The sequence below is a fragment of the Oryctolagus cuniculus genome, chromosome 14 (assembly GCF_051225735.1).
Source record: "Oryctolagus cuniculus isolate XC-2025 breed Fujian yellow rabbit chromosome 14, ASM5122573v1, whole genome shotgun sequence".
Classification (NCBI taxonomy): Eukaryota; Metazoa; Chordata; class Mammalia; order Lagomorpha; family Leporidae; genus Oryctolagus; species Oryctolagus cuniculus.
Genome location: NC_142880.1, coordinates 73684056 through 73707615, shown reverse-complemented (window position 1 = coordinate 73707615; position 23560 = coordinate 73684056). Strand labels below are relative to the sequence as shown.

The window sequence follows — 23560 nt, the reverse complement described above, 5'->3', positions numbered from 1 at the left end:
TAAGTACCAGGAAGAAGATCCTGCACCTTGTCTCTGGCTGAGACCCACAGGTCAGCCACATGGACTTTAGGAATCTCTTGGTTACTTGGTACTTACTCCTTGTGGGCCAGAAGGATTCAAACCCTCCACTTATTTCCATTACTGAGGTAGGGTTGCCTGCCTGTTCTCAGCCTTACCCTCTCTACTCGATAGCCCCTCCTTTTCACTGGCCAGAAACCAGTTTCTACTAGGGATGAGGGATTGGGTGTTGGACAATTGCAGTGTATCTGAAAGTTCATTATCACACAGTGAGTGGACCAATGAAGATAGTCCTAGGATTCTATACCGAAATTGTGAATGAATGTGATGTGTGTGTTACATTATATATAATACTAATATAAAGTATATGTGGAATTCAGGAATTTTCTACTCAAATACTTCTTAAAAGGTCGTTATTGGAGATAATTGTTTCTATACCACACGTTGTTTGAACATGTTTTTATAGTCATGCCTTCAATTAAGTGCCTTTATTCTATGTTTGGAGCCCAGATTGTTATGCTTTAACTTCTTACCTTCTGCATCAGAGATTTAAAAGCGTAATCTGGGGCATGCTAGAACTGGATGGCACATCCTTGAAAGGTTTTAGTGCATTGCACTAGATTTAAATAGGATCTTCATTAATCCTTGCAATTTTAGGAATGGCAGATTTAATTGGTGGTTGAGATATTAAGGGCTAGCATCACTCTGACATTTAGCCTTTTTATATATGTAACTTGGCTGCTCAGGTACTTAGAAGAGCAACCTGAAGACAGGCAAAGTCAGCCTGGAAGCAGATTGCATCAAGGGTTGCAGGGTAAGTTCATTCAAGAAGCAGGATGTGTAAGTTATTTTTGTTGCAGGTGTTTTTGAATGGGTGGTGAAACGAAAAGGATTTTATCAATTTTGAATGAAAACAACAGCAGATGGTTATAAGTGAAGTAGTCTCTGGATAGTTTTGTCTTTTGGGTGTGGCATTTAGGGTTGCCATACAGTTTCAGTATTATCTGAGAAATAGTGATTAAGGCTGGACTTGAATGAACCTGTTGGAGGATTAGAAAATGGAATCCTGGGTGTATTTTGAATTCAACCAGTTTTTCCTTACCTCACTTTTCGTTCCATTGTCGAATCCTCCAGTTCATTTCTTGAGAACTATTGCCCTGGCCCACTGATCATCCTAGTGTGCTAACCTTTCCTCTCCACTTAACCCTGCTACTCAGAACCTTCTCATAGCTGGTCACATCGAGGACCTCAGCCTGCTCACTGGCCTACTGTCCTACACACAGAGACTCCTGCCGTTTCCTGTCTTGCTCCAGGCTCCCACTTTGCTGTGGCTTGTATGTGGCAAATTAGTTTCCACCTAGGGTCTTTACCCATCCCTTTTAGATTGTTCTTCCTCCAGATACTTCCATAGTCCTCACTTAATTTCCTTCACTTCAGTCATTTCCTGTTTTATTCACTATTACTTGGTGTATCACATCTGCTAGTTTATTGCCATCACTAGACCATAGACTTCATGAGATGGGGACTCTGCCTGTCACTACAGTGCCTCACCAGTGCATGAGCTTATAGTACTCTGAAATAATTGAATACCAGTGTTCTATACCTGATGCATGTGTAATTGTAGCACTGACAGATGTGAGATGCTATCTGTGCAGCTTTGCTCCCCCACTCCCACCCTGTGACCTCTTAAAACTACTGAGCATCCTGTACATTAAAACTCACCTTTGGGGCCAGTGCTGTGGCACGGCAGGCAGGTTAACACGCTGGCCTGAAGCGCCAGCATCCCATGTGGGCACTGGTTTGAGACCCAGCTGCTCCACTTCCAATCCAGCTCTCCACTATGGGCTGGGAAAGCAGTACAAGATGGCCCAAGTCTTTGGGCCTCTGCACCCACATGGGAGATCCAGAGAAGCTCCTGGCTTCGGGTCGGTGCAGCTCCGGCCATTGCGGCCATCTGGGGAGTGAACCATCAAATGGAAGACCTCTCTCTGCAACTCTTTCAAAAAAAAAAAAAAAAAAAAAAAAGAGGAAGCTTTTATGTAGTTAGATGAATCACCCAGCAGAGGGCGGTATAGACAGGGATACACTATAGAGACTAGACCCAAAAAACAGTTTGGTAGCCATTTTCATTAAAGTAGGGCCCTGCTTTAATATTAAATGATAGCATGAGGGAGGCATTTTTAAATGGTTTTACTTTTTAACAGGTACTTTGGAATAAAAATTCAATACAAAATTGCAAATTAACAGAAAAGGGTAGTTTTATTGCAGGTCTTCTCTGCTGTGAAAAGCAGCAGCACTGTTCTGTTTTCTCCAGCGTTGCACTTGAGGGTGAGACGTATCCCAGACATTGCTGAAAACAGTTCTGCAGTAAGCTGACCCTTGTGAGCTGTTTGCTACAATTGAGATAGTCAGGAAGGCATGTGAAAGAGCACCAGATACACGGATGAGAGATATGAAGGCCACATGTTACTGCACACCCGGGTAGAGTAGGCATTAATCTGTCCTCTATACAACAGTGACAGGCTGTCAGCCTGATGTCGATCTTAAATTTTCAGCATATTACAACATATGATTGTGCCTTTGCATGTCACAGTGGTTTGGCTGCTGTAACAGACTAGATAATCTGGCTAGTTATATCTTCAGTCTCCTTGAGTCTTCATTGTGTACTGAAGCAATGTGAGTATAAGACAACTACAGTACAGTGTGTAACTTGTAAAAATCAAAACCTAGGGGCCGGCACTGTGGCGCACTTGGTTAATCCTCCACCTGTGGCACCAGCATCCCATATGGGCGCTGGGTTCTAGTCCCGGTTGCTCCTTTTCCAGTCCAGCTCTCTGCTGTGGCCCGAGAGGGCAGTGGAGGATGGCCCAAGTGTTTGGGCCCTTGCACCCGCGCGGGAGACCAGGAAGAAGCGCCTGGCTTCGGATCGGTGCAGCACCAGCCACAGTGGCCCATTGGGGAGTGAACCAACGGAAGGAAGACCTTTCTCTCTCTCTGTCTCTAACTCTACCTGTCAAATTAAAAAAAAAAATCAAAACCTAAAGGAAACACTTTTCAGGCTACTTTTTTTTTCAATATTTAAAAGAGAAGGAGGGAGAGTGATTTCGGTCTGCTGGTTCACTCCAAAATAGATGTGGGCCAGGCTGGAGCCATATGCTCCGTCCTGGCTGCCCCCCCCTCCCTCCACTGGGTGGCAGGGGCCCAGGTAATGGGCCATCATCCACTGCCGCCTTACGAACATTAGCAGCAAGCCAGATTGGAAGCAAAGCAGCCAGGCTCTGAAATGGGACGCCAACATTGCAAGCAATAGCTTAACACACTGTACCACGAAGCCTGCTCCCAAAACAATGTTAATGACATTTTAAAATTAATATATAGTCATTTACAATTAAATAACTTTCCTGTTAGAACCTCATTCTTTTCTAGGAGAGAAAATAGTGACTAGTTTTATTGATTGCTATGCCAATTTGGTTTCTCAGAAATCAAAGGAATTGTGCAACTTGATGTACAATCATGTATACATTCCAATTTACAGTTTTTGTGGAAAGAAAAAATGCAAAAACAGCAAATACAGTTATCAAAGACATGCATTGTTTGAAGGAAAGAGCTTTTTGAATTTTCTTTAAAAATAAGCCATTCTAACAGTTTTACAATATATACACTTAGGAAACTATTTACATAATAGCTACATTTCTATTCTTTAATTAATGTTATTTTAAACTTTAGTCTTTGATTAAAACGAGCATGCCTAAATGTACACAAAGAGCATAGTCCTGAGGTTTTGTATATAATCGTTATAAGTGTGCAAGTAAAATATTAAAGATGGGTCAAGGAGCTCAAAGGAATCCTGCCTTCTGTTTATGTCAATTTATAACAGGATAAATACATCAAATTATGCCTTTATAATTTTTAGTATAATCACTTGGTTGACCATTATAAATTGGTTTTATTTTTTCAGTTACTTTCACTGTGTTCTGTTTGCTAAAATGAAAACATAAAATTACAAGTTTCTTCATCAAGCTACTTGACTGTATTCCTATCTTACAAGGTTTGTGTGGTAGCCATGTATGAAAAAACTCAAATTTTTAATCATATTCCATAGACTTTGACCATTTATGAAATGGAAATTTTAACTTGTTATCTTTTAAGCCTGGTACTCTACTTTTCAAACAAAAATGTGACTGGACAGGAGCACATAATTTTTTTTCCAAATGATATTTTCCCCTCTGAATTTCTTGGTTGACTATTCACCTTTGCTTAAAATTACTTGAGAAATACTCCTGACCCAAGAGTCAGTTGGTAATGCCTGCAGACATTTTTTAATTGTTATTTGACTGCGGGAGGAAGGAACTGCCCTACAGAGGTAGGTGGAGGCCAGAGTTAGTGCTAAACATCCAATAAGGCACAGGAAAGCCCCAGCACCTATACACAAACAAAACCATCACATCCGAAGTGATGATGGTACCAAGGTTGAGAAAGCCTGCCCTAGTGTGGTCAGGGGTGCAGTGAAGTGGCTAGGCTAATTTTTTTTTAGTGTATAATAATCCCACTACTGCATGGAAATGTGTAGTGGAGGCTAATACTATAAACGAAGGCTAGCTAAAGCTCTGTAGCTCCATGTGACCCTTGTTTAGTGCTTATCTAAGAAGGTAAACTAAATAATAAAAAGGGATGATATACTCTTCATATGCATACTAATTTTCCAATGAGCTATATTCAAAGGTACTTCAAAAACTTTGGAAAATGGAATTAAAAGTGGTTATTTTGGTGTAACATTGAAATCCTTAGTTTTTTATAATACACATTTTCCATGAACTTCCAGAAGGCCCCTTGTATACATTAGCTACATGGTTAATTAAATATTCAAGTTAAGTTTCTCCATTTTTTTAAAAATAAAATCTTGGAATGAAACAGTGAATCCACACAGCTGCTAAAACAATTGGGCTTTGGCACAACCAGCTAGAGAATACCAAGCTGTTTTTGCTGTAAACCCTTGACATTTTATGGCTAATTGATATCTTTTAAATTCTTGTTTGCCTTGCTTTGTCAAATACAAAGTAAATCATTAAACTGTCCAGATAGCTGTGGGCTGCCAACGTGGGCCAGGCGGGCAGTCAGAGCTATCCACATGCAAACAGGCAAAGACCTGCTTTCCTCTGACCTCTTTCCAAGTCATTTTTGAAGACTGTCTATTTATATTCTAGGAAATCCAGATCATAGATTTTTTTTTTTTTTTAAAGTGCTGCTTAACTCCAGTCCAGCCTTCCCAGTTTATGATGAGGACCCTAAGGTTTTTAGAGACCAAGTGCTTGTCCAAGGTTTAGGTATGCAGCGTCTGACAACATAGTCACCACAGCCCTTGCCCACCACGTCACCCTGGCACAAACTAGAGAACGTTTGGGCTCAGATAGAGAGGAAATGAAAAGCAGAAATGGGTAGTGGTTCCCAAGATGCATTCCATTCACATCTTAATGACTGAAGGGACTGTTAAAATGCTCATTTTTGAGCCGCGTCCCACAGTGAACAAGTTAGAATCTTGGGTGTTGGGGCCAAAGAAGTTAACCTTTTGAACACACCTGCCTATTTGCAATTCACTCCTCTGGGAGGAAGCACAGGTGCACCTGCTAATTTGGTGGCTTCCTAGGCTCCTGCCACTACTTCCTGCAAATTCACAAGATGTTTTATTTTGTCTTGTTTGCACTGCCAGAAATTCCAACATTTGAGCATTCCCTCAGGCTAATTTTTCTTATTTACTAATATATGAAAATAGCTCCCTTGAGGGTACGTAGCTCATATACAGTAGTTCACAAAGGTATGTGAACAAACATGACTTTACAGAAGACCCCACACCCGCCCCCAAACACCAGGGGGAGGAGGAGGATTGGATGAGGGGTAAATGCAGGTGGATGGCTTGGGACCCTACCCAGGAAGCCAGGCTGTGATGGCTTCTTTAGTGTGGGGGTACCTGCAGGTGAGAGGCTGCCAGAGAAATTACCCATCTTTCAAAAATCCTCCAAATCTTCCTGCCAGCTAATTGAGGCCTGAAAGAGAAGAAAATCCTTCCTTCCTTGTCTAGCATAGGCTGGCCTTCCAGAAGGCGGAGTGTTATCCTGACTGTTCTTATATGGGTGTTAAGCAGTATTTTGTGCCTTGGCTTCTAAACTGCCCCGTCCTCTAGCTTAGAGGAGAGCATACTCCTGACCTCCGCTGGGTTAGTCAGGCATGTTTTAACACAGGTAGCAAGGTGGGACTTGGAAGAGGCAGCTGTGGGCTGAAAGAAAAGAGCAAATTTTCCCTCGCTTATAAATAAAGTCACTGCTGCAGCGACCTCAGAGGAGCAGCCTGACTTTAAAAACACCCTGTGTTGTTTCTTACCCTCTTGGTAACATCAATATTTACAATTTTGTATACTTGTGGAAGTAACCAGTATATGATGTAGATCATATATAATATCTAGTATATTTAATAAATACTAAGATATAATTATGTAAGATGAATGTGATAGTATATGTGTATGTATACACATACACATATATATACACACACACACACACACACACATATACTGTGCACTTCTACTTTTATGAGAGCATTCCCCTGCCCTTTCCCCCACTCCTCCCTAAGTCTGAGAAAGTCTGTTTTTCTTTAGGACTTGTCATGCCAGGAAGCCTTTCATGTTCCTGACATAACACATTAGAAGGTAATCTTTGGACCAGCCAGCTTAAAGATCCCCCCCCCCCAAAATAAATCTTACACCTGTACCCCACCCCACATACAATTTCTACATTCAGTCTGCCCAGCAGTTTTTCTTGAAATGTCAGGCTAGGTTCCCCAGGTCATTATTGAAAACAAACAACAAGTAGGATTTGAAAAGAAATCCATCAGGTGTACAGCAGCAGAGCCCGGCGGGGATGCTGCCGCTGGTTCAGCTGTTGAGTTCCGTGCTCTCGTCCATCTCCTCGGGGTTTTTGGTCATTTTTTCATATTTCCTTTTGAAGAAGCCGAGCTGTACAGGTGATGATAGAAAAATGTTATCACCCTCTGGATATGCGGATTTCTCCAATTTGATCATTACAGAGCGTTCATGTGTGTGTTGGAACACCACACTGCACCCAATAAACGTGCAAGTAGGAAACGTGAGCACCGTGGTTTATTTTGTATGGGACCCACTTTCTCTTAAGGAATCTCTGGAGATTGTGCTGGGTGGACTGCTTACCTGTACCTGTCACCTCTTTAGTGGAAAGAATTGATAGTTCAACTGAATTTCATAAATTTTCAGTCTACTTATTTAAATAAAATGTAGGTAACCCTGCTGGTTGAAAGGAAGTGTTTTTTTTTTGTTTTGTTTTTGTTTTTTTTTTTTTTAAGGAGAAAAAATACCTCATTTTCAAGGAGCATGAAGGGGGACATCATAAATACGCATTTCTTTTCCCCTTAGGAGAGAGGAGCCACCATATAAAAACCCAAGGTTGCCGTTTTGTAAGGAGAGTCAAGCAGAGGCATGCAGGATCCCTGTGTTGTGAAATGTGAAGTGTTCTTACCTTCCATAAAATTGCAACCAGAGCTAACAGCAAAAGGATCCCAGCAATTATACTTCCAATTATGACTCCCGTTGGCACTTCAGCTTTCTCGTCAGGTTTCATTATCATGAGGGGAACCTGTGAATGCATATTCCCAATAGTTACCTGATTTCAGCATTGACAAGCTGAGCTAGTCTAGTCCAGTGATCTAACTATCGATGCCAACTCAGGATTCTTCAAACATTGTCCAGGACTACTTGAGAAAACATGCCTGCCAAGTTCAAGAGAACAGAATCTGCTGGTGTCCTCCCTAGAACTGCTTCAGTGTCTTGTGCCTGTGATGGGACTGACCCTCTAGGAGGTATGGAACAGGAAGGAACCTCAGTTTCTGGCACACGTTACCACCACCAAGTGAAAGCAGGCCTAGAGAAGGGAGTAGACCAACCGACCAACCTGGGCTGTGATTAGAAAGCAGTTTTGTCTTGGGTATCTAAAATACTGCTTTCACTGAATTCTCATTCAAGGTTGGTACCAATTTTGGGGAACACAAATGTCTGGGCTCAAGTTGACCTTTTGAAGAATAAACTTGTCCTTGAAGCTACATAGGATCCTTTACGTTCACATTGTGGGCGCTCTTATGATGCTGTTGTGGAATGGGTATTCTAAGTTTTGGTGACAAAACTGCCTATTTTTTTAAACTGGAATCTCAACCATTTTCTTCACAGAATACTTAAAGAGTCCTATGCTGGACCAAAAGAGTGTAATATCTGACTGACTTGACTTAGCACTAAGTGGCAGTGGAGGAAGTGCTGCCTTCTATCGTACCATCTGTGAGGTGCATTACACTTACACTTGGCCTTGGTTGGTGACTTTTTAAAAATTTGCCTATTTTAGAGCTAAAATAGGCTTTATAAATTTATGGATAAGGTGACTAAAAGTCCATATTGCTCACTGCTTAACAGCAGTCATCTGCCTGCCTCTCTACTCCCGAGTTTCCTCATCTGAGGCCCACATATTCCTGTGGCTCCCCGTGTATAAAATTTTGTGGATCAGAGTTAGTAAGCCTGCGACCCAATCACTTATCTGTAGGAATGTGACAATTTATTATTTAAAAACATTATTCAGAAACTCCAAATTGTTTATATTTTAAAATATTTTCATGGACAAGTTGGCCTCTCTTGTTTATTAGCATTGCTCAGAGAATCCAAGAAAAAAAAATTCGAGTGTATTAAAATATTTGAATTTTCAGTTAATGTGTTTAACATTGCTTTCTAAAAAACAAAGATTTCAGAATTTCACATATGACTTGAGCACGACATTCTTCTGAAGTGAGTTTTGAAAAAAAAAAAAAACAAAACTGTAGTACTTTTTCCCTAGGATAAGTTCACAGCACTTTGAATTCGAAGTCCACATTTGCCTTGGCTCCGTTTCTGATTTTCCGTGCCCGAACCTCTGAAGAGAGGGTGTGCACTTTCCCTGAGGTTCCTTAACCAGAAGCAGAAATGCATTCTCTGTGGAGTGCATCACTGTCCCTGGGACAAGAGTGGGGTAGCAGTGCTGTGAGCAGCCCCAAGTTCACGGGGCCATGGATTTTTTAGCCAAGTCTGTAGGCAGAAGAAGTGGACTGAGGCCAACTGCCAAGCTGGCCTTGGGGGCAGAGTCTTGAACTAGCTTCCAGCTCCTAACAAAAGCTTTGAGAGGAAAATGCTCAAGGCTCTGCCAGCAGATTAGCCAGGCATGGAAATCCTCTGTATCTAAATAAGGCATATTCTACCCAGAGTGTCAGTGCAAAGGAAAATGTCCTGTGCCAGCTCTTGGAACAGAGAGCCTTTGTTTTCTGTGAAAATACATTTCTCTGCAGAAGCTTTTTAATCAAGGGGCGCATTTACAGTTTTCTAGAATGTAAGACTTAATGAATGGATGTGTCACATAATGTCAGTGTCTGTTTTTAAGGAGTACTATTTTAGAAAAAAGGAGCCCTCTAATGCCTTAATTATTAAGCATGCTTCAGTACTCCTCTTTAAAAAAAGTAAAGTACAATTTATGAGTTAAACACAACTTAGATTTTGTAGCCCCCAATCTAGAGAGTCCGTGTGAGCATGGAGAGAAAGGAGGGACTGGTGTTGCCAGGTTAGGCACGGAGAAGGGACACCGTGGGTCTCCAAGCAAGACAGAGCCCCTTTTGTGACTCACATTAGATCATTACTTGTTGAAAAGCCAGCTTTGCCCAGGTGGGCATTTGGAGGAGGACCAGTCTATCACTCAAATTTTTGAGCAGCAAACACCCTTATCAGAAGCTCAGTATTGTAGCCATCAGATTCTTCTGGGTTTCAGTAAGGTATTTCCACTCGCAAGTGGGAAGAACACCGTTGCAAGTGAAGAAAGGGGCCACCTGCCGCAGACGAACACCGTGTGGAGGATGCGTGCACTCACCGTGACGGTGTTTTCTTCGATCACGAATATCTGGGGGTTGTAGGTGTCAACCTCTGCAGCTGCTGTCAGTTGTACTGTCTGGAAAGGCGACTGGAACACAAGAGCAACCATCTTAGCGGCTGGCACTGTGACAGTGGGTAAAGCCACTGCCTGCCATGCTGGCATCCCGTATTGTGCCAATTCGTGTACTGGCTGCTCCACTTGTGATGCAGCCCCTGCTAATGGACTGGGAAAAGCAGTGGAAGGTGGTGCAAGTGTTCGGGTCCCTGTCACCCATGTGGGAGACCCAGAGAAAATTCCTGGCTTTGGCCTGTCTTCTGGGGAGTGAACTAGTGGATGGACAATCTCTATGTCTCGCTCTCCCTCCCTCTTTCAAATAAATAATTGCTTAAAAGGAATATATTTACTTCAGCAGTAGTAAACGCAGAACTCCATGTTTATGATTTGTTTTCTGGTGGGAAGTGGTGAGAAAATCCAAGTCTTGGAGAACTTGTGGGACAGGCCTCTCACTCGGTTACAATACCTACATCCCACACCACAGCATCTGCTGTCAGCTCCCAGCGTCCGTTCCCAATTCCAGACTCTGGAAGGCTCAAGTTGTTGGGTTCCTGACACCTATCTGGGAGACCTGGATTGACAGTTCAGCTCTCACCCAGCCTTAGCTGTTGTGGGAATTTGGGTAGTGAATGGGACACCTCTCTAAGTAAACAATTGAGGCAAAATCCCCAAAGACTCTTCGAGTGCTTAAATTGGTAGTATGGGGGCTGGCGCTGTGGTGCAGTGGCGCAGTGGCTTAACACCCTGGCCTGAAGCACATCCCATATGGGTACCGATTCTAGCCCCGGCTGCTCCTCTTGTGATCCAGCTCTCTGCTATGGCCTGGGATAGCAGTGGAAGATGGTCCAAGTCCTTGGGCCCCTGCACCTGTGTGCGAGACCTGGAGGAAGCTCTTGGCTCCTGGCTTCGGATGGGCACAGCTCCGGCCATTGTGGCCATCTTGGGAGTGAATTAGCGGATGGAAGATCTCTCTTTCTGTCTCTACCTCTCTCTGTAACTGTCTTTCAAATAAATAAAATAAATCTTTAAAATAAAAATTGGTAGTATGGAACAGCACAGCCTTCAGAGGTAGCTGGGGAACTTGTGAAATGTGCAGATGATTGGGCTCTGCTTCTGAAAAAAACCAAGTCTCTGAAGGATGGGATCCAGCCATCAGCAAATTAAAACATTTCCCTGGCTGCCCACAATAGTCTCCCGTGTGGGTGGCAGGGAACCTACTACTAGAACTATCACCTGCTGCCACTCAGGATGAATATCAGCAGGAAGCTGATCACAAGTCAAGCTGGGACTCAAACCCAGGGACTCTGATAGGGGACGCAGGTGTCTGAAGCAGTGACTTAACAACTGTGCCCAAAAGGCATGTTTTTAGTTATGGAAGATTATAGTGAAGGTTGTAAAATGAACTTTGCAACGTGACAAAATTGCATGCTGAGTTTATATACTTACCTGAATGAGGCATATAATGGAATGGGAAACCAAAATTTAACAGGGAAGGGAATTTTCCTTTAGGTACGTGTGTGTAAAATAATACCATTTAAAAGCACACTTTAACTTGACCATGCCTGTTGGCAGCAGACACCTGAACTTTTTGGCATGTTATACATCATCAGTAATAATTACGGATTTCCTAATCCAGGTGTTTCTACCAAACACATTGGATTTGGGGTAGGCAGATGGGAAGGGCATACATTTTATGTTGACATTACCAGTAACATTTTATTATGAAATAACTTTATATGTTTTCCTCAAATGAGTTACAGAAAAATCGGTTTTTAAATGGAAACACTGATGTGTGTATTTCACTATTGTTTTCTCTGTAATGCAAATACTGGACCAGATGCCAACTGTGAAGTAGAATACAGTGCTCAAATTTTAGAGCAGCCCTCACATACCCTGGCTAGTAGGACTCAGTTTTTTTGGTTACCAGGGCACACAATCCAACAGACTCCATGAGGTAATTTGCTAAACTATATCTAGGAGCCAGAAAGAGAAAATATATTTCCAAAAAGTGAGCAGTTTGTTTCCTTTCCATTGGCTTAGTCTCTGGCTATTCTTAATTTTCTCAAGATGGACAATTGCATCAAAAGTTAACCCCATTCACTGCTCTCTTAAATATCTATTATTGATGGAACATAAGCAGTATTGACAGTGACAAAAGTGGGAAGAAATAAGTAGCTGTTGGCGAATTGTGGTTTCATACTTCCTGTAGGTTATAGAAGACAGCATTTTTCTTATAATACTGTTAACATCTGTACTCCCATAGCAGGCCCTTTGCACAGGCACACCATGGTCTCCTGCAGGCTAACACACAGGTGGGCAAGCCTGCACACCTGGGGAGTGAAGTGACACACCTGCTAGCATTCATCAAAGCATTCACTTAGAAATTGCAGCCAGTGCTGCCATGAATTTGAGGGCCTGAGCCATCACTTTGTGATGGAATTATTTGAAATGTCATGTTGAATTGCACCACCACCACACACACACACACACACAATGGCAACAAGAGGCAGCACATTAATGGTCTCTAATACAGGAAATGAGATCCACATTTCAGACTGGATCACCCAGGTGGACTGAGAACATCCAGTTTTCCATAGAAATTGCTGAAAACAAGATGGGGATAATCATTTGACCTTTCCAAAGGAGGAAAATGTATAGGACTTGACAGATAACTCCCAAGGTATCATCTCAGTTTATCCACCGTAACAATATGGAAAAGCATAAATAATATTCTTCCTAAGAAGCTGGTCTTATAATTGAAATGATGTAGCTTTAACCCAACCTGAGACAAACAAAATGCTTTTTACAGAGCTGGCGTGATTGCATTTTGATGTGCAACAGCACGTTTTTCCTTTCCAATTGGCAGAGTTCGCTATGAAAACATTTGTTCCTCAAACTCAAGGAGCCAAGAATCGAGTGGTAAAAGTGAGCACCAAGCTGCAGCCGCTTTGCATCGGAGACGATTTAGAATTATCCTGAAGGCATGAGAGCCAATGGAGCTCAGAAGAAAATAAAAGCAAGGCCAAAAGAAAACACAACTCCTCACTTCCCCATTCCTCACCCCACCTTTTGATTTTTTTTTTTTTTTTTGCATTCAGCATTCCTTTCCCTTATCCAAGATATTTCTCTTATTTGGACTCCAGGGACAAGTGTGGAGAGAACCAGTTCTCTAACACAAAACTTGATAGCAAGGAGTGGAGTTTATTGGAGACGACATGAACTAGTGAAAAACCAGGGAGTGGCGTCTAGTTGTAAGCACCTTGTGAACTGATTTATTTAAAAGAAATGAACTAGAGCCACAGAGGGCCCCAGAGGTTTCAGACTAATTTGTATTTTGCTACTCAGTTGGAGCCAGGAGTGGTAAAAGGGATGGCCAATCACTGAAGCAAGCAGATGTAGGGCAGCCTGTCTGTCTGATTTCTTGTGCCAAACTGATATCCTGGCTACCAAAATCCCTGCTCAAAGTAAACATCGCTATAGCACATGGAAAATCAGCCCTGACCTGGCTTTGGCACTTTGTGCAAACTGCTCTTGGGGATGGAAATGACTTAAGTTGTCAGGGCACTGGGTTCTTTTATCAGAAGATGGGAAAAACAGAACAGAGGGTTACTTGGCCCTAATAAAGGAAGATGGACCCTCAGCTACTATGTATCTACTGGATAGTTTAAGATCAGTTACCTAAGAGCTCTAGGAGAGAGACAAAGGCATTTTGACTCAAGTGTGATGAAGACTGGGAAGATGGAAATGTTGGGAGCATATGAAAGGAGGCAAAGCAAAAGCAGATGGCCCTTGGCAGCTGATCTTGACACCATCATGTCGCCACAGGTCTGCATGGAGCCTCAGAAGCAGATGTACCATAAGCACCCCAGGTGACTGAGGCGTGGCCAGATCGGGTGAGCACTGGGACAGGATGGAAGCAAGCTGCTTTCCCGCTCTGGCCTATCTGCGCACTGCTGGTAGCAGCCGTCTCCACAATGCAGCCTTACATTTCCTTGCTGTTGATAAACCCGGCCAATAAAGCTGATACTTACTGCTGCAAAAGTCCAGTTCCAAATCCTGGTAGACACATTAATGAAGTACTCGCCTCTCACGTGGAGGTCCTTCAGCCAGCAGGTGATATTACTACAGGAAGCAGTTCTGCAGTTCTTTCAGGTTGAAGTCAGTAGCAAAAGGAGAGAGAGGGTTGGCGTGGGTTTAAAACCATACGTGCTAACATTTCACAAAGACAGATAAACCCCGTGGCTGGGAAAGATCTAGGCAAACAGGCAATCTCATGAACTATTAGAGCTCATATCTATTCATCTGGGATCTTGGTACTATGTCTTAAAATGTAAAATGTGCATACCCCCTTGCCCCTGCCCCCTGGGGACCCAGCCACCCATGTAATAGACATGGATTGAGTTCTGGGTTCCTGGCTTTAGTCTTGTCCAGGCCTGGCTCTTGTGGGCATTTGGGGATTAAACCAGCAGATGCAAACGTGCTCTCTCTCTCCCTCACTCAAATAAATTGAAAAACAGTGAATAAACATTGTAACAAATATGTTTTTAAAAAATGTATGAAGAACTGGCCAATGTCAAATGCTAAGTTTCTCATGACTTCTTTATATAAAAGCACACACGTATCTACAAGTATCTGTAAATTAACATACTTTAAGGGAGGAATTTTGTTCTCCTGTTTTCTTATTTCCACCACTTTTTACAAAACAGTTTTGCTCAGAGATGACAAGTATGATTTTAACATTGTGCTTTCTTTAGAATTTATGGACTGCTGACTTACTTGAATACTTAATTGGGCAAGCACCTGCTAGATTAATCTCTTTCCCAAAGAAGAGTGTACATCTTAGGAATAGGAGATAAAAAATTATTGGAAAATAGAAGAGGAACATATTTAGCAGATAATAAAAGATACCAGTGGTGATATAGAATAGGGACTTAAAGTTTCTTATTTATTTTTTTGAGAGGCAGAGAGAATTTTCCATCCATTGGTTCATTCCTCAAGTGCCTACATCAACTGGGGCTGGGCCAGACTAAAGCTAGGAACCTGGAAATCAATCTGGGTTGCCCACATGGGTGGCAGAGATCCAACTACTTAAATGATTACCTGCTGCCCTTCAGGGTGCACATTAGTGGTGAGCTGGAACTCAAACCCAGGCACTCCAACATGGGATGCAAACATCCCAAGTGGTGTCTTAACCATCGCACCAAACACTTGTCTTGGAAGGAGGATGTTCGAGGCCTTACATACCCAGTCCCTCACAGATCTTTGTGATGTTCCCAAAGCACACAACACAGAAACATGGGAATTGCAGGAGTCCTTCAGATATCAGGAACTCCAAACATGAATTTTATGTTTTACAATGTCCAAACCTAGACTTGAGCGTTAGAAGTGCTTTCTAAATCACAATTCATGCAAGCCGTCAAGGTGAGATGAGAAAGCTCTGTGTTATCAGGTGGCGAGAGAAAAGCGGCCTCGATTCCAGGTAAGAGAAACAACGAATCACTCCAAGAAACTTTCACACTTAACCTGTCCTCACCAATTCTTTTGTGTGCCGGAAATTCTCACTCTTGAAAGATACAGAAGCAGGTATTTGTCCGATTTTCAGTGGATTTATTTCTCCATTACAACTGATGTCACCAGCCTACAAAGAAGAATGCTTGATCAGATTTAGGAAGCAAAACACTCTATGATGCTCCTGACATGTTAGGGAATCCCGAGCTAGATACTAGAAAAGAGGATGGGTTTTTTAGCCTCTCTTCACTGGTGCTGACCAGGCCACACTGCCTGTAACCATTAAATAAACCCTGGAGTACTCAAATCCTTTGATGTGACTTGATGAGATGGGGTAGGTTCTTATGTGATGAGACAGATTTGCAGTAATAATAGAATGTGAGTTGCTTTAGTTTAGCGAGATTGATGTTGTCTAGTCCCCTTTACACACTACAAGAATTACACTGTTGTAGACCTGCCAAGTGGTAGACCCAGGATAAGTCAATGTCAAGGGTTCTCACCAGAACAGTGCTCCTTGGGTCAGGTTGCATGATGGAAAAACCTGAGGAGCTCATAAAGAAAAGTTCTGATGTTAGGGCCTTACCCCTGGACACTCTGACTTCCTTGCCCTGGGTGGGGCTGGGCAACATTGTTACTTAAAAGACACGGCTCATTTACATGAAGAGCCAGGGTGGAGTATTGCCACCTGCAAAGTCCAGGCTGGCTGCTTGAAGGCCAGAGCCCTAGGTCTGTTTTGTGCTGCTCTAACAGAGACACTGAGAATGGTAATTTGTAATGAACGGACAATTTATTGGCTCACAGTTCTAGAAGCTGGGAGTCAAAACCAAGGTGCTGGCAGCTGGGAAGGCTTTCTGACCACATCATTCCATGTGTGGAGGTCAGAGGGGGACGCGGGAAATGGGGAGCCCAATGTGCCCTTTTGTAAGGACACCAATCCCATCCATGACAAGGGACCCTCATGGCCCCACCACCTCTTTAAGGCCCCAACCTCCTAACACTGACACAAAGGCAATAAACTTTTCAGCTTGAGCTTAGAGAAGATAAACACTGAAACCACAGCTACCAGCTACTAACTGCAGCTGTGTAGACCTACTATGTTCCTGCTATAGACTTGCTTCCAAGTTGACTCCATTTTCTCCTCACAGAGCCCTGACAGCCAGAACTTCACTTGGCAAAACAGGGCTTTTGGAATAATGTCTGCCATTTGTAAGTCCCTAGACACAGACATTTGTCTTCCTGTAACAATACCGTGCTTTTAATATGAAGTTAACTAATTAAATCAATCAATTGGCACTCATGATACATCAGGGTTATCTTCTGTCTGCCACGTGCAAATGTCGGACATGATAATAACCTCATGGCTTATTTCCATCCTGAACAATGCATTTTTTTCTAGCCCACTTTGTCATCCTTACCTGTCCTGTGTGCACTCCCGTCAGGTACATCAGTGGGTTCTTTTCTTTGGTGTATTGAGGGATATGGATGATTACAGATGCCATGCTTACAGGGACACTTCCTGTTGTTACCTGTGTGTGGAAACCCATGCTGGGATCACGACATGGTGCAAGACAAGTGGTCAATAACCCCTGTGTTGATTAGGGTCAACCACAAAGTGGTAAAATCGAGTTTCTTTGGAGGTGACTCACTGCCTTATCATCACACGTTAGGCCTCTGAGTCTTCTTAATGGAAAATAACCTCACCCTCTGTAATTTTAATGAGGAATAATTGGTGACTTGATAAACATGGTATACATGATTGAAAATGCTACCTGTGGAGGTGGGTTGTAGGGTGTGGTCCCACCCCGCCACTGACTAGCAGTGTGGCTTGGGGAAGCAACTCAACCCCTCTGTGCTCCAGTCTTTGTAGAAGAAACTGGATCCAAAACTCAGTAAGTGTGCCCTGGTGCATCAATTGTTACTCATGGAGCTTCGATTCTGCAGTGCTTATGCCCTCCTGATTGTCCAATTATTTTATAATGACCCTAGGAATAATTGTATCAACCTCATAACTGATCTAGGACTTAAATAGGAGTAGCATGTAAATCAATTGATGTGATGGCTGATATTATACTCTCTATAATGTTATTGTGTTATTACAAATCGATTAAAGAATGCAGTTGTCAGATATTATAGTTTATAAAGTTCATTATTTAGATAACAAATCAAGATTCTTTTAAGATTAAAAAAAAAAACCAGTAGGGTTGCAGTCTTGTAGCAGATGAGCAGGAAATGTAAAATAGTACAATGGTACTGCCCTAGGGTAGTGGATGAATTTGCTTTTTATTGTCCAAAGTTTATCTAATAGAATTATTTCTGTGTATATAACTGATAATAACTGAGACATTATAATACTTACTGATGAATAGTCATAGACTTTGGGTTATGCTACTACCTCTACAAAACCCTTATTTGTACACCAATGCATACATCCCAAACAGAAATGGTCTCCATCTCATTAATATTGAACATTTGCCTTCCAGATATCACAGTTACCCTTACCCAAGACGTATCACTATGAACAAAACCCAGTAAGATTTATCGATGGTCTACTTTGTGGTGCTCAAGGTATGAAATGGGAACCAGCAGCATGAGTGTCACCTGGAAACTTGTTAGAAATGTACATTTTTGACTCAGACTTACCCCAGACCTACTGAATCAGAAACTAGATGAATCCTAGCTATCTGTGCTTTAACAAGATCTCCAGATGACCTGCATGTACACTCAAGTTTGATATCCACTGGTGTATTATTTTCTCCCTCTTACCAGGCTCATTTTTTCTTTCCCCTTCCTTCTGATTTGCCTTTCTAATGAGAAGCTTACCAACCTTTAGGGAGAAGATGAATTTCGGACCAATATCTTCAAAACTGTTCACGATGGAAGGAAGATTCCCATCTGAAGAGACTTCATAAAAATTTATGTTGGTGGATCTGTTGGGTGATTGTTTAGAAAGCCAAACATTTTAGTTTTACTGTTCTTTTTAAAAAGTTTTTATTTTCATCCATTTGACAGACAGAGTGACAGAGATAGATGTAGAGTCAGATATTCCACCTGCTGGTTCCCTCCCCAGATGTCTGCAGTAGCCAGTGCTGGGCCAGGCTGAACCAGGCGTTCAAAACTTCATACAGGTCTCTCACATGGGTGACAGGGGCCCAAGCACTTGAACCATCATCCGCTGCCCCCCAGGCTGCATTAGCAGGGAGCTGGATCAGAAGCGGAGGAATAGCACTTCCATCTGGGATGTGGGCATCCCAGGCAGTGGTTTAACCCCCCTGCACTGCAATGCCCACCTCTGCTGTTGTTATTAAAGCTTCCTATTTCTTTAGTAACTTATAGTTTAGATTACAAGTAAAACCATTTAATTATAAAAGCACTACATGAAAACTAATGTTGTATGGGCTTATGGGCCAAAGAATGTTTCTAAGACTAAACTTCCTTTCAAAACATATCCCTTCCTAGTCTTTCTCTTGAGGTTCTGTGATATGTGTTTAGAAGTTATCACATCTCTGAAGTGTTACTTTAGAACTGATGGGGAACTCCTCTCAAGACTGCTGCTTTATTGTCTGGTGTGCTAACAGTGGACACCCAGTCCTTGCAGATTGGATGAATGGGTTTATAAATCAGGGATTCTCTACTTGGTGTGCAAGAAACACAGGCAAAGAATATTGGATATTAGTTCCTATGAGACAGGCCATGCTTTTTTTAAAAATTATTCGTTCTGGCCGGCGCCGCGGCTCACTAGGCTAATCCTCCGCCTAGCTGCGCCGGCACACCGGGTACTAGTCCCGGTTGGGGCGCCGGATTCTGTCCCAGTTGCCCCTCTTCCAGGCCAGCCCTCTGCTGTGGCCAGGGAGTGCAGTGGAGGATGGCCCAGGTGCTTGGGCCCTGCACCCGCATGGGAGACCAGGAAAAGCACCTGGCTCCTGGCTCCTGCCACCGGATCAGCGCGGTGCGCCGGCCGCAGCGCGCCGGCCGCGGCGGCCATTGGAGGGTGAACCAACGGCAAAAGGAAGACCTTTCTCTCTGTCTCTCTCTCTCTCACTGTCCACTCTGCCTGTCCAAAAAAAAAAAAAAAAAAAAAAAATTATTCGTTCTTCCTATCCTTCTGTGGTTCCAAGCCCATGCTAATGGTGTGGGTCTGAATTGCAGTTGGTGGGATCTGTGGGGTGGAGACCACCTTTCAGATGCATTAGAGATCTCTTTAAACTAGAGCTAAAGGCATTGCTGATTAAGGTCTTCCCACAAAGTGATACTAGGTCAGAGGAACCCCCATAGGATTACTCAGACTGGAATGAAACTGGGGACCCTCCTATGTTCTCATTCATTTCTGAGACCTCAAGGCCAGATTCCAACCAGGGCAGCTTCTGTGGTTGGGGGGTAGAGGAATGGGTGGTAGCGGTAGGAGTCTAAGAAGCACTACACACCTTCTGTTTAAATCATAGACAGGCCTGTGTTGTGGTGTAGCAAGTAAAGCTACCACCTGCAATGCCAGAATCCTATATGGGCACTGGTTCTATATTTGGCTGCTATACTTCTGATCCAGCTCCCTGCTAGTGCACCTTGGAAAGCAGCAGAAGATGGCCCAAGTGCTTGGGCCCTGCAACCATGTGGGAGACCCGGATGAAGTGCATGTCTCCTGGCTTTGGCCTGGCCCAGCCCTAGCCATTGTGGTCATTTGAGGAATGAACCAGTAGATGGAAGATTTCTGTCTCTCCCTCCAACTTTGAAATAAATTTTTTAAAAAAATCTTTAAAAAATCTTAGGGACAATTTATCTTCATTATAGGATATTTATTATATTTCCTTAAAAAATGGACTGGACATTTCCTGAGATAAAATTGTTTCCTTCCTAAAACTTTGTCCTTCTCTTTTTTAGGCTTTAAAAAAAACATTTCCAAAGTCTCAAAAGGAAAATATGTCATAGGGAGACTTAAATAGATGTAGTCAAGGTTATGTATATGAGAGGAAACAGTGAGTTGTCAGCCTTACATGGAAAATGGGAAAAGTGACTTGGCTTTGAAACAGAAACCTGGCTGTGTGTGCCAGAATAGTTTGCTTTGCTTTCCAGAGATTTTTGTGTGAGCACATAAAAAGTGACAATTTCTAAATTGATCAATATGTTCTCTTTTCGTTTTTAGATAAGATCTGACATTTTCTCATCTGTTATTTAAGTGTTCCTTAAATCACCTAAGTGTTCATCAGTATATTTACAGTCAGGGGATCTTGCTTCAGAAATAATTCTATCACTGTCTGTTTCTACCCGCCATATTTGTACAATGTAACTGCACATTCATACATATCAGAGTGGCTGCTAAGGAATCTACATAATCTTTTCCAAAAGTTTGTAAAGATGTGTGTTAAATTTTGTTTTTTTTTTGCATGGCATAGAATGTTTAAACAAAATAAAAATGCAAAATAATCTCTCATTAATGTTGGAATGACCCAGCCAAGAACAGAATAAGCTAAATATGATAAGCTACATATGATAAGATAAATATGATAAGAAAACTTTTCTAAGATTACATAAAAAGGTATAGAAAAGTATTTTACCACTACCACTATCCATTTGTACTTTTCATTTTTTTTTTTGAAGATTTATTTGAGAAACAAAATAAGAGAGAGAGGGAGAGACAGGGAGAGAGAGAGATTTTCCATCTGCCGTTCACTCACAAATGGCTACCTTGGTCAGGGCTAGGCCAGGCAGGAGCCAGGCCTGTGCACTTGGGCCATATTCCTCTGCTTTTCTGGGCACATTAGCAGGAAGCTGGGTTGGGGAGCAGCTGGGCCTTCAACTGGCTGGTATCATGGTGGTGGTTTAACACACTATAGCACAACAGTGGCCATACTTTTCTTTTATAAAAAGTATTGATAGGACATGCGTTGGTGATAGCATTGGGAATCATTTTAGCATTTGTTCTCTATAATTCTTTGCATTAAAATGTTAACTCTATGTTTTAAAAAATATTACAATGTATTAGAATCTAAGTTACTACCAGAAAAATACGTGGCTACGATGTCAGACAGTAAAATGAATCTTTTATATTTATTTTGTGTTAAAGTGTCTGAAAAAAAATTAGTAGAAGTGTGAAACCATAAAAAAGCTGCATCAACAAAAGGCACCCAAGGAGAGGAAACACCAGTGAGTAGTTCAGGTAATGTGGTAAGAGCAAGCTCTTTGGTTGCATTTGTTTTTAATTACTTATTTTAGCAACTGGGAGTCCTTTGACATCTGAAGTTCCTGATTGATTTTTCAGGGATGGGTGGCTTGGGCTGGATTCTGTTTCTGCCTGTGCTGTTCACAGCACACTGGACACAGAAGCATTCCTCTCATCTTTGCTCATGTGGCTCAGGCTCTAGACATGATGGCATATTTTCCTTTCTCGTTTTGCTCAGTGATCAGCTGGGGTGATATGCTGGAAGTTAGAGCAACCTGTCACTGAACCTTGGAAAATGCTGCCATGTATTTTCCAGGGGTCATTGATTTAGCTGGGAATGAGCACAAGGCTTCAGTAGGTAGAGACGTCTGGGGCCCAGGCTGGAGGTGGGCATTGCCTGCAGCCCACACACTGGCACAGCTGTGCTCCGTGGCTGTGCCATGAACTTGCCTCACTTCCAATCGTGAGTTAAGATTAAAGCAGTCTATTATCGCCCTTAGTATTTGTAAGTTACCCACTTCCCAAATCACCCATTTCTGTCAACAATTTAGGACAGTGATACCGGCCAGTATCGCTTTGCCCACTGCTCTCAGGTTTACTAGCTTTGAACAAGCAAGAAGAGGGAATAAAGCATTTCTTCATGGATGACTCCCTCTGGAAAATTCCTCGCTTCCTCCTGGATGGAAGAAGACTGCAAATGTTCATTTTCCACCCAGAAACTAGACTGGATCTACTTCCAGTATCTGACGATTTAACCTGTGACCATAAACAGTATTGGTTGGGAATTACTCTATGCAAAGCATTATGCTTGGGGCTTGGATAACCTAACGGGGGAACTGCTTGAGCTTTCATGTGGACATTAGGAAGCAGGCAGTGAGAAGAAAGTGTGGCGACGCTCAGAGTTCTCTTTTCACATCTCAGAGAGTTTGTAGCTCCTCTGAGGGCTGATAGAGGAGCTTCCCTGCGGCACATGGCCAAAGAGGAACTCCTCTGTCTTTGCAATGCCATTCACAGTCAATAATCTTAAATAGTCACTCAGGTTTTCCTAGAGTCAAACTTGTCTGTGGACTTCTATTTCTTTTTTAAAGATTTATTTATTTTATTCGAAAGGCAGATCGACTAAGCTATTGTCAGGGGAGGGAGGGAGAAGAATCTCCCATCCACTGATTTACTCCTGATATGGCCCCAACGGCCAGGGCTGGGCTAGATTGAAGCCAGGAGCCTGGAGCTCCATCCTGGGTGGCAGGGGCCCAAGTGCTTAGGCTGTCTTCTGCTGCCTTCCCAGGCACATTAGCAGGGAGCTGGATTGGAAGCAGAGCAGCCAGGACTTGAACTTGTGCTACAGTATGGGAGGCCAGTGTCACAGGTGGCAGCTTACCGTGCCAAGCCCTTGGACTTCTGTTTTAGTTCACAAGTTGAGATGTACTGATCCAAATTCTTGCTTTAGGAATGTACATACACAGTAATTTTGTAGTCACGGCCAATGTATTAGGCTCCCCACTGCTTACCTACCTTGTCAGGTGAATCTCGGCATCATACAGCAGAGGTATTTTGAGGCTGACTGCATTATCTGCCAGGTTTTCTTCTTGGCTTTCACTGTTAAAACAAACACTGGGAAATTACTTAAAGATATTTTAAAGGCCAGATATCATCAACCCATGACTTCACTGTGTTTACCTTATGGCTTGGAAACTGACAGATGCCTGATTCTGAAGGTTTTGAAGATTGAAGTCAAAGTTTACAGTAAAAGTCACCTACACACAAAATTAACATTTGTCAAGCTTATGCATCATACTCGAAGAAAAATGTTTCCAATAAAAGAAAACTCATTCCTAGTTGATTGTGTATTGTATCCACCTTAAGCTGTTCCTGC

The 23560-nt window shown here is 42.5% G+C and overlaps 1 protein-coding gene across 1 annotated transcript in view; it reads right to left on the bottom strand.

Moving 5' to 3' along the window:
* Positions 1 to 2192: 2192 nt before the first annotated feature.
* Positions 2193 to 23560, bottom strand: part of ITGA2 (integrin subunit alpha 2) — a 118175-nt gene continuing 96807 nt past the window's right edge. Inside the window, exons 22-30 of the mRNA XM_008262194.5 lie at positions 23365 to 23441; positions 23200 to 23283; positions 18361 to 18463; positions 16952 to 17062; positions 15562 to 15666; positions 14060 to 14173; positions 9972 to 10061; positions 7560 to 7676; positions 2193 to 7024 (exon numbers count right to left, since the gene is read on the bottom strand). Of these exons, the coding sequence (XP_008260416.4) occupies positions 6944 to 7024; positions 7560 to 7676; positions 9972 to 10061; positions 14060 to 14173; positions 15562 to 15666; positions 16952 to 17062; positions 18361 to 18463; positions 23200 to 23283; positions 23365 to 23441 (882 nt within the window). The 3' untranslated portion in view covers positions 2193 to 6943. The remainder of the gene's footprint in view (positions 7025 to 7559; positions 7677 to 9971; positions 10062 to 14059; positions 14174 to 15561; positions 15667 to 16951; positions 17063 to 18360; positions 18464 to 23199; positions 23284 to 23364; positions 23442 to 23560) is intronic.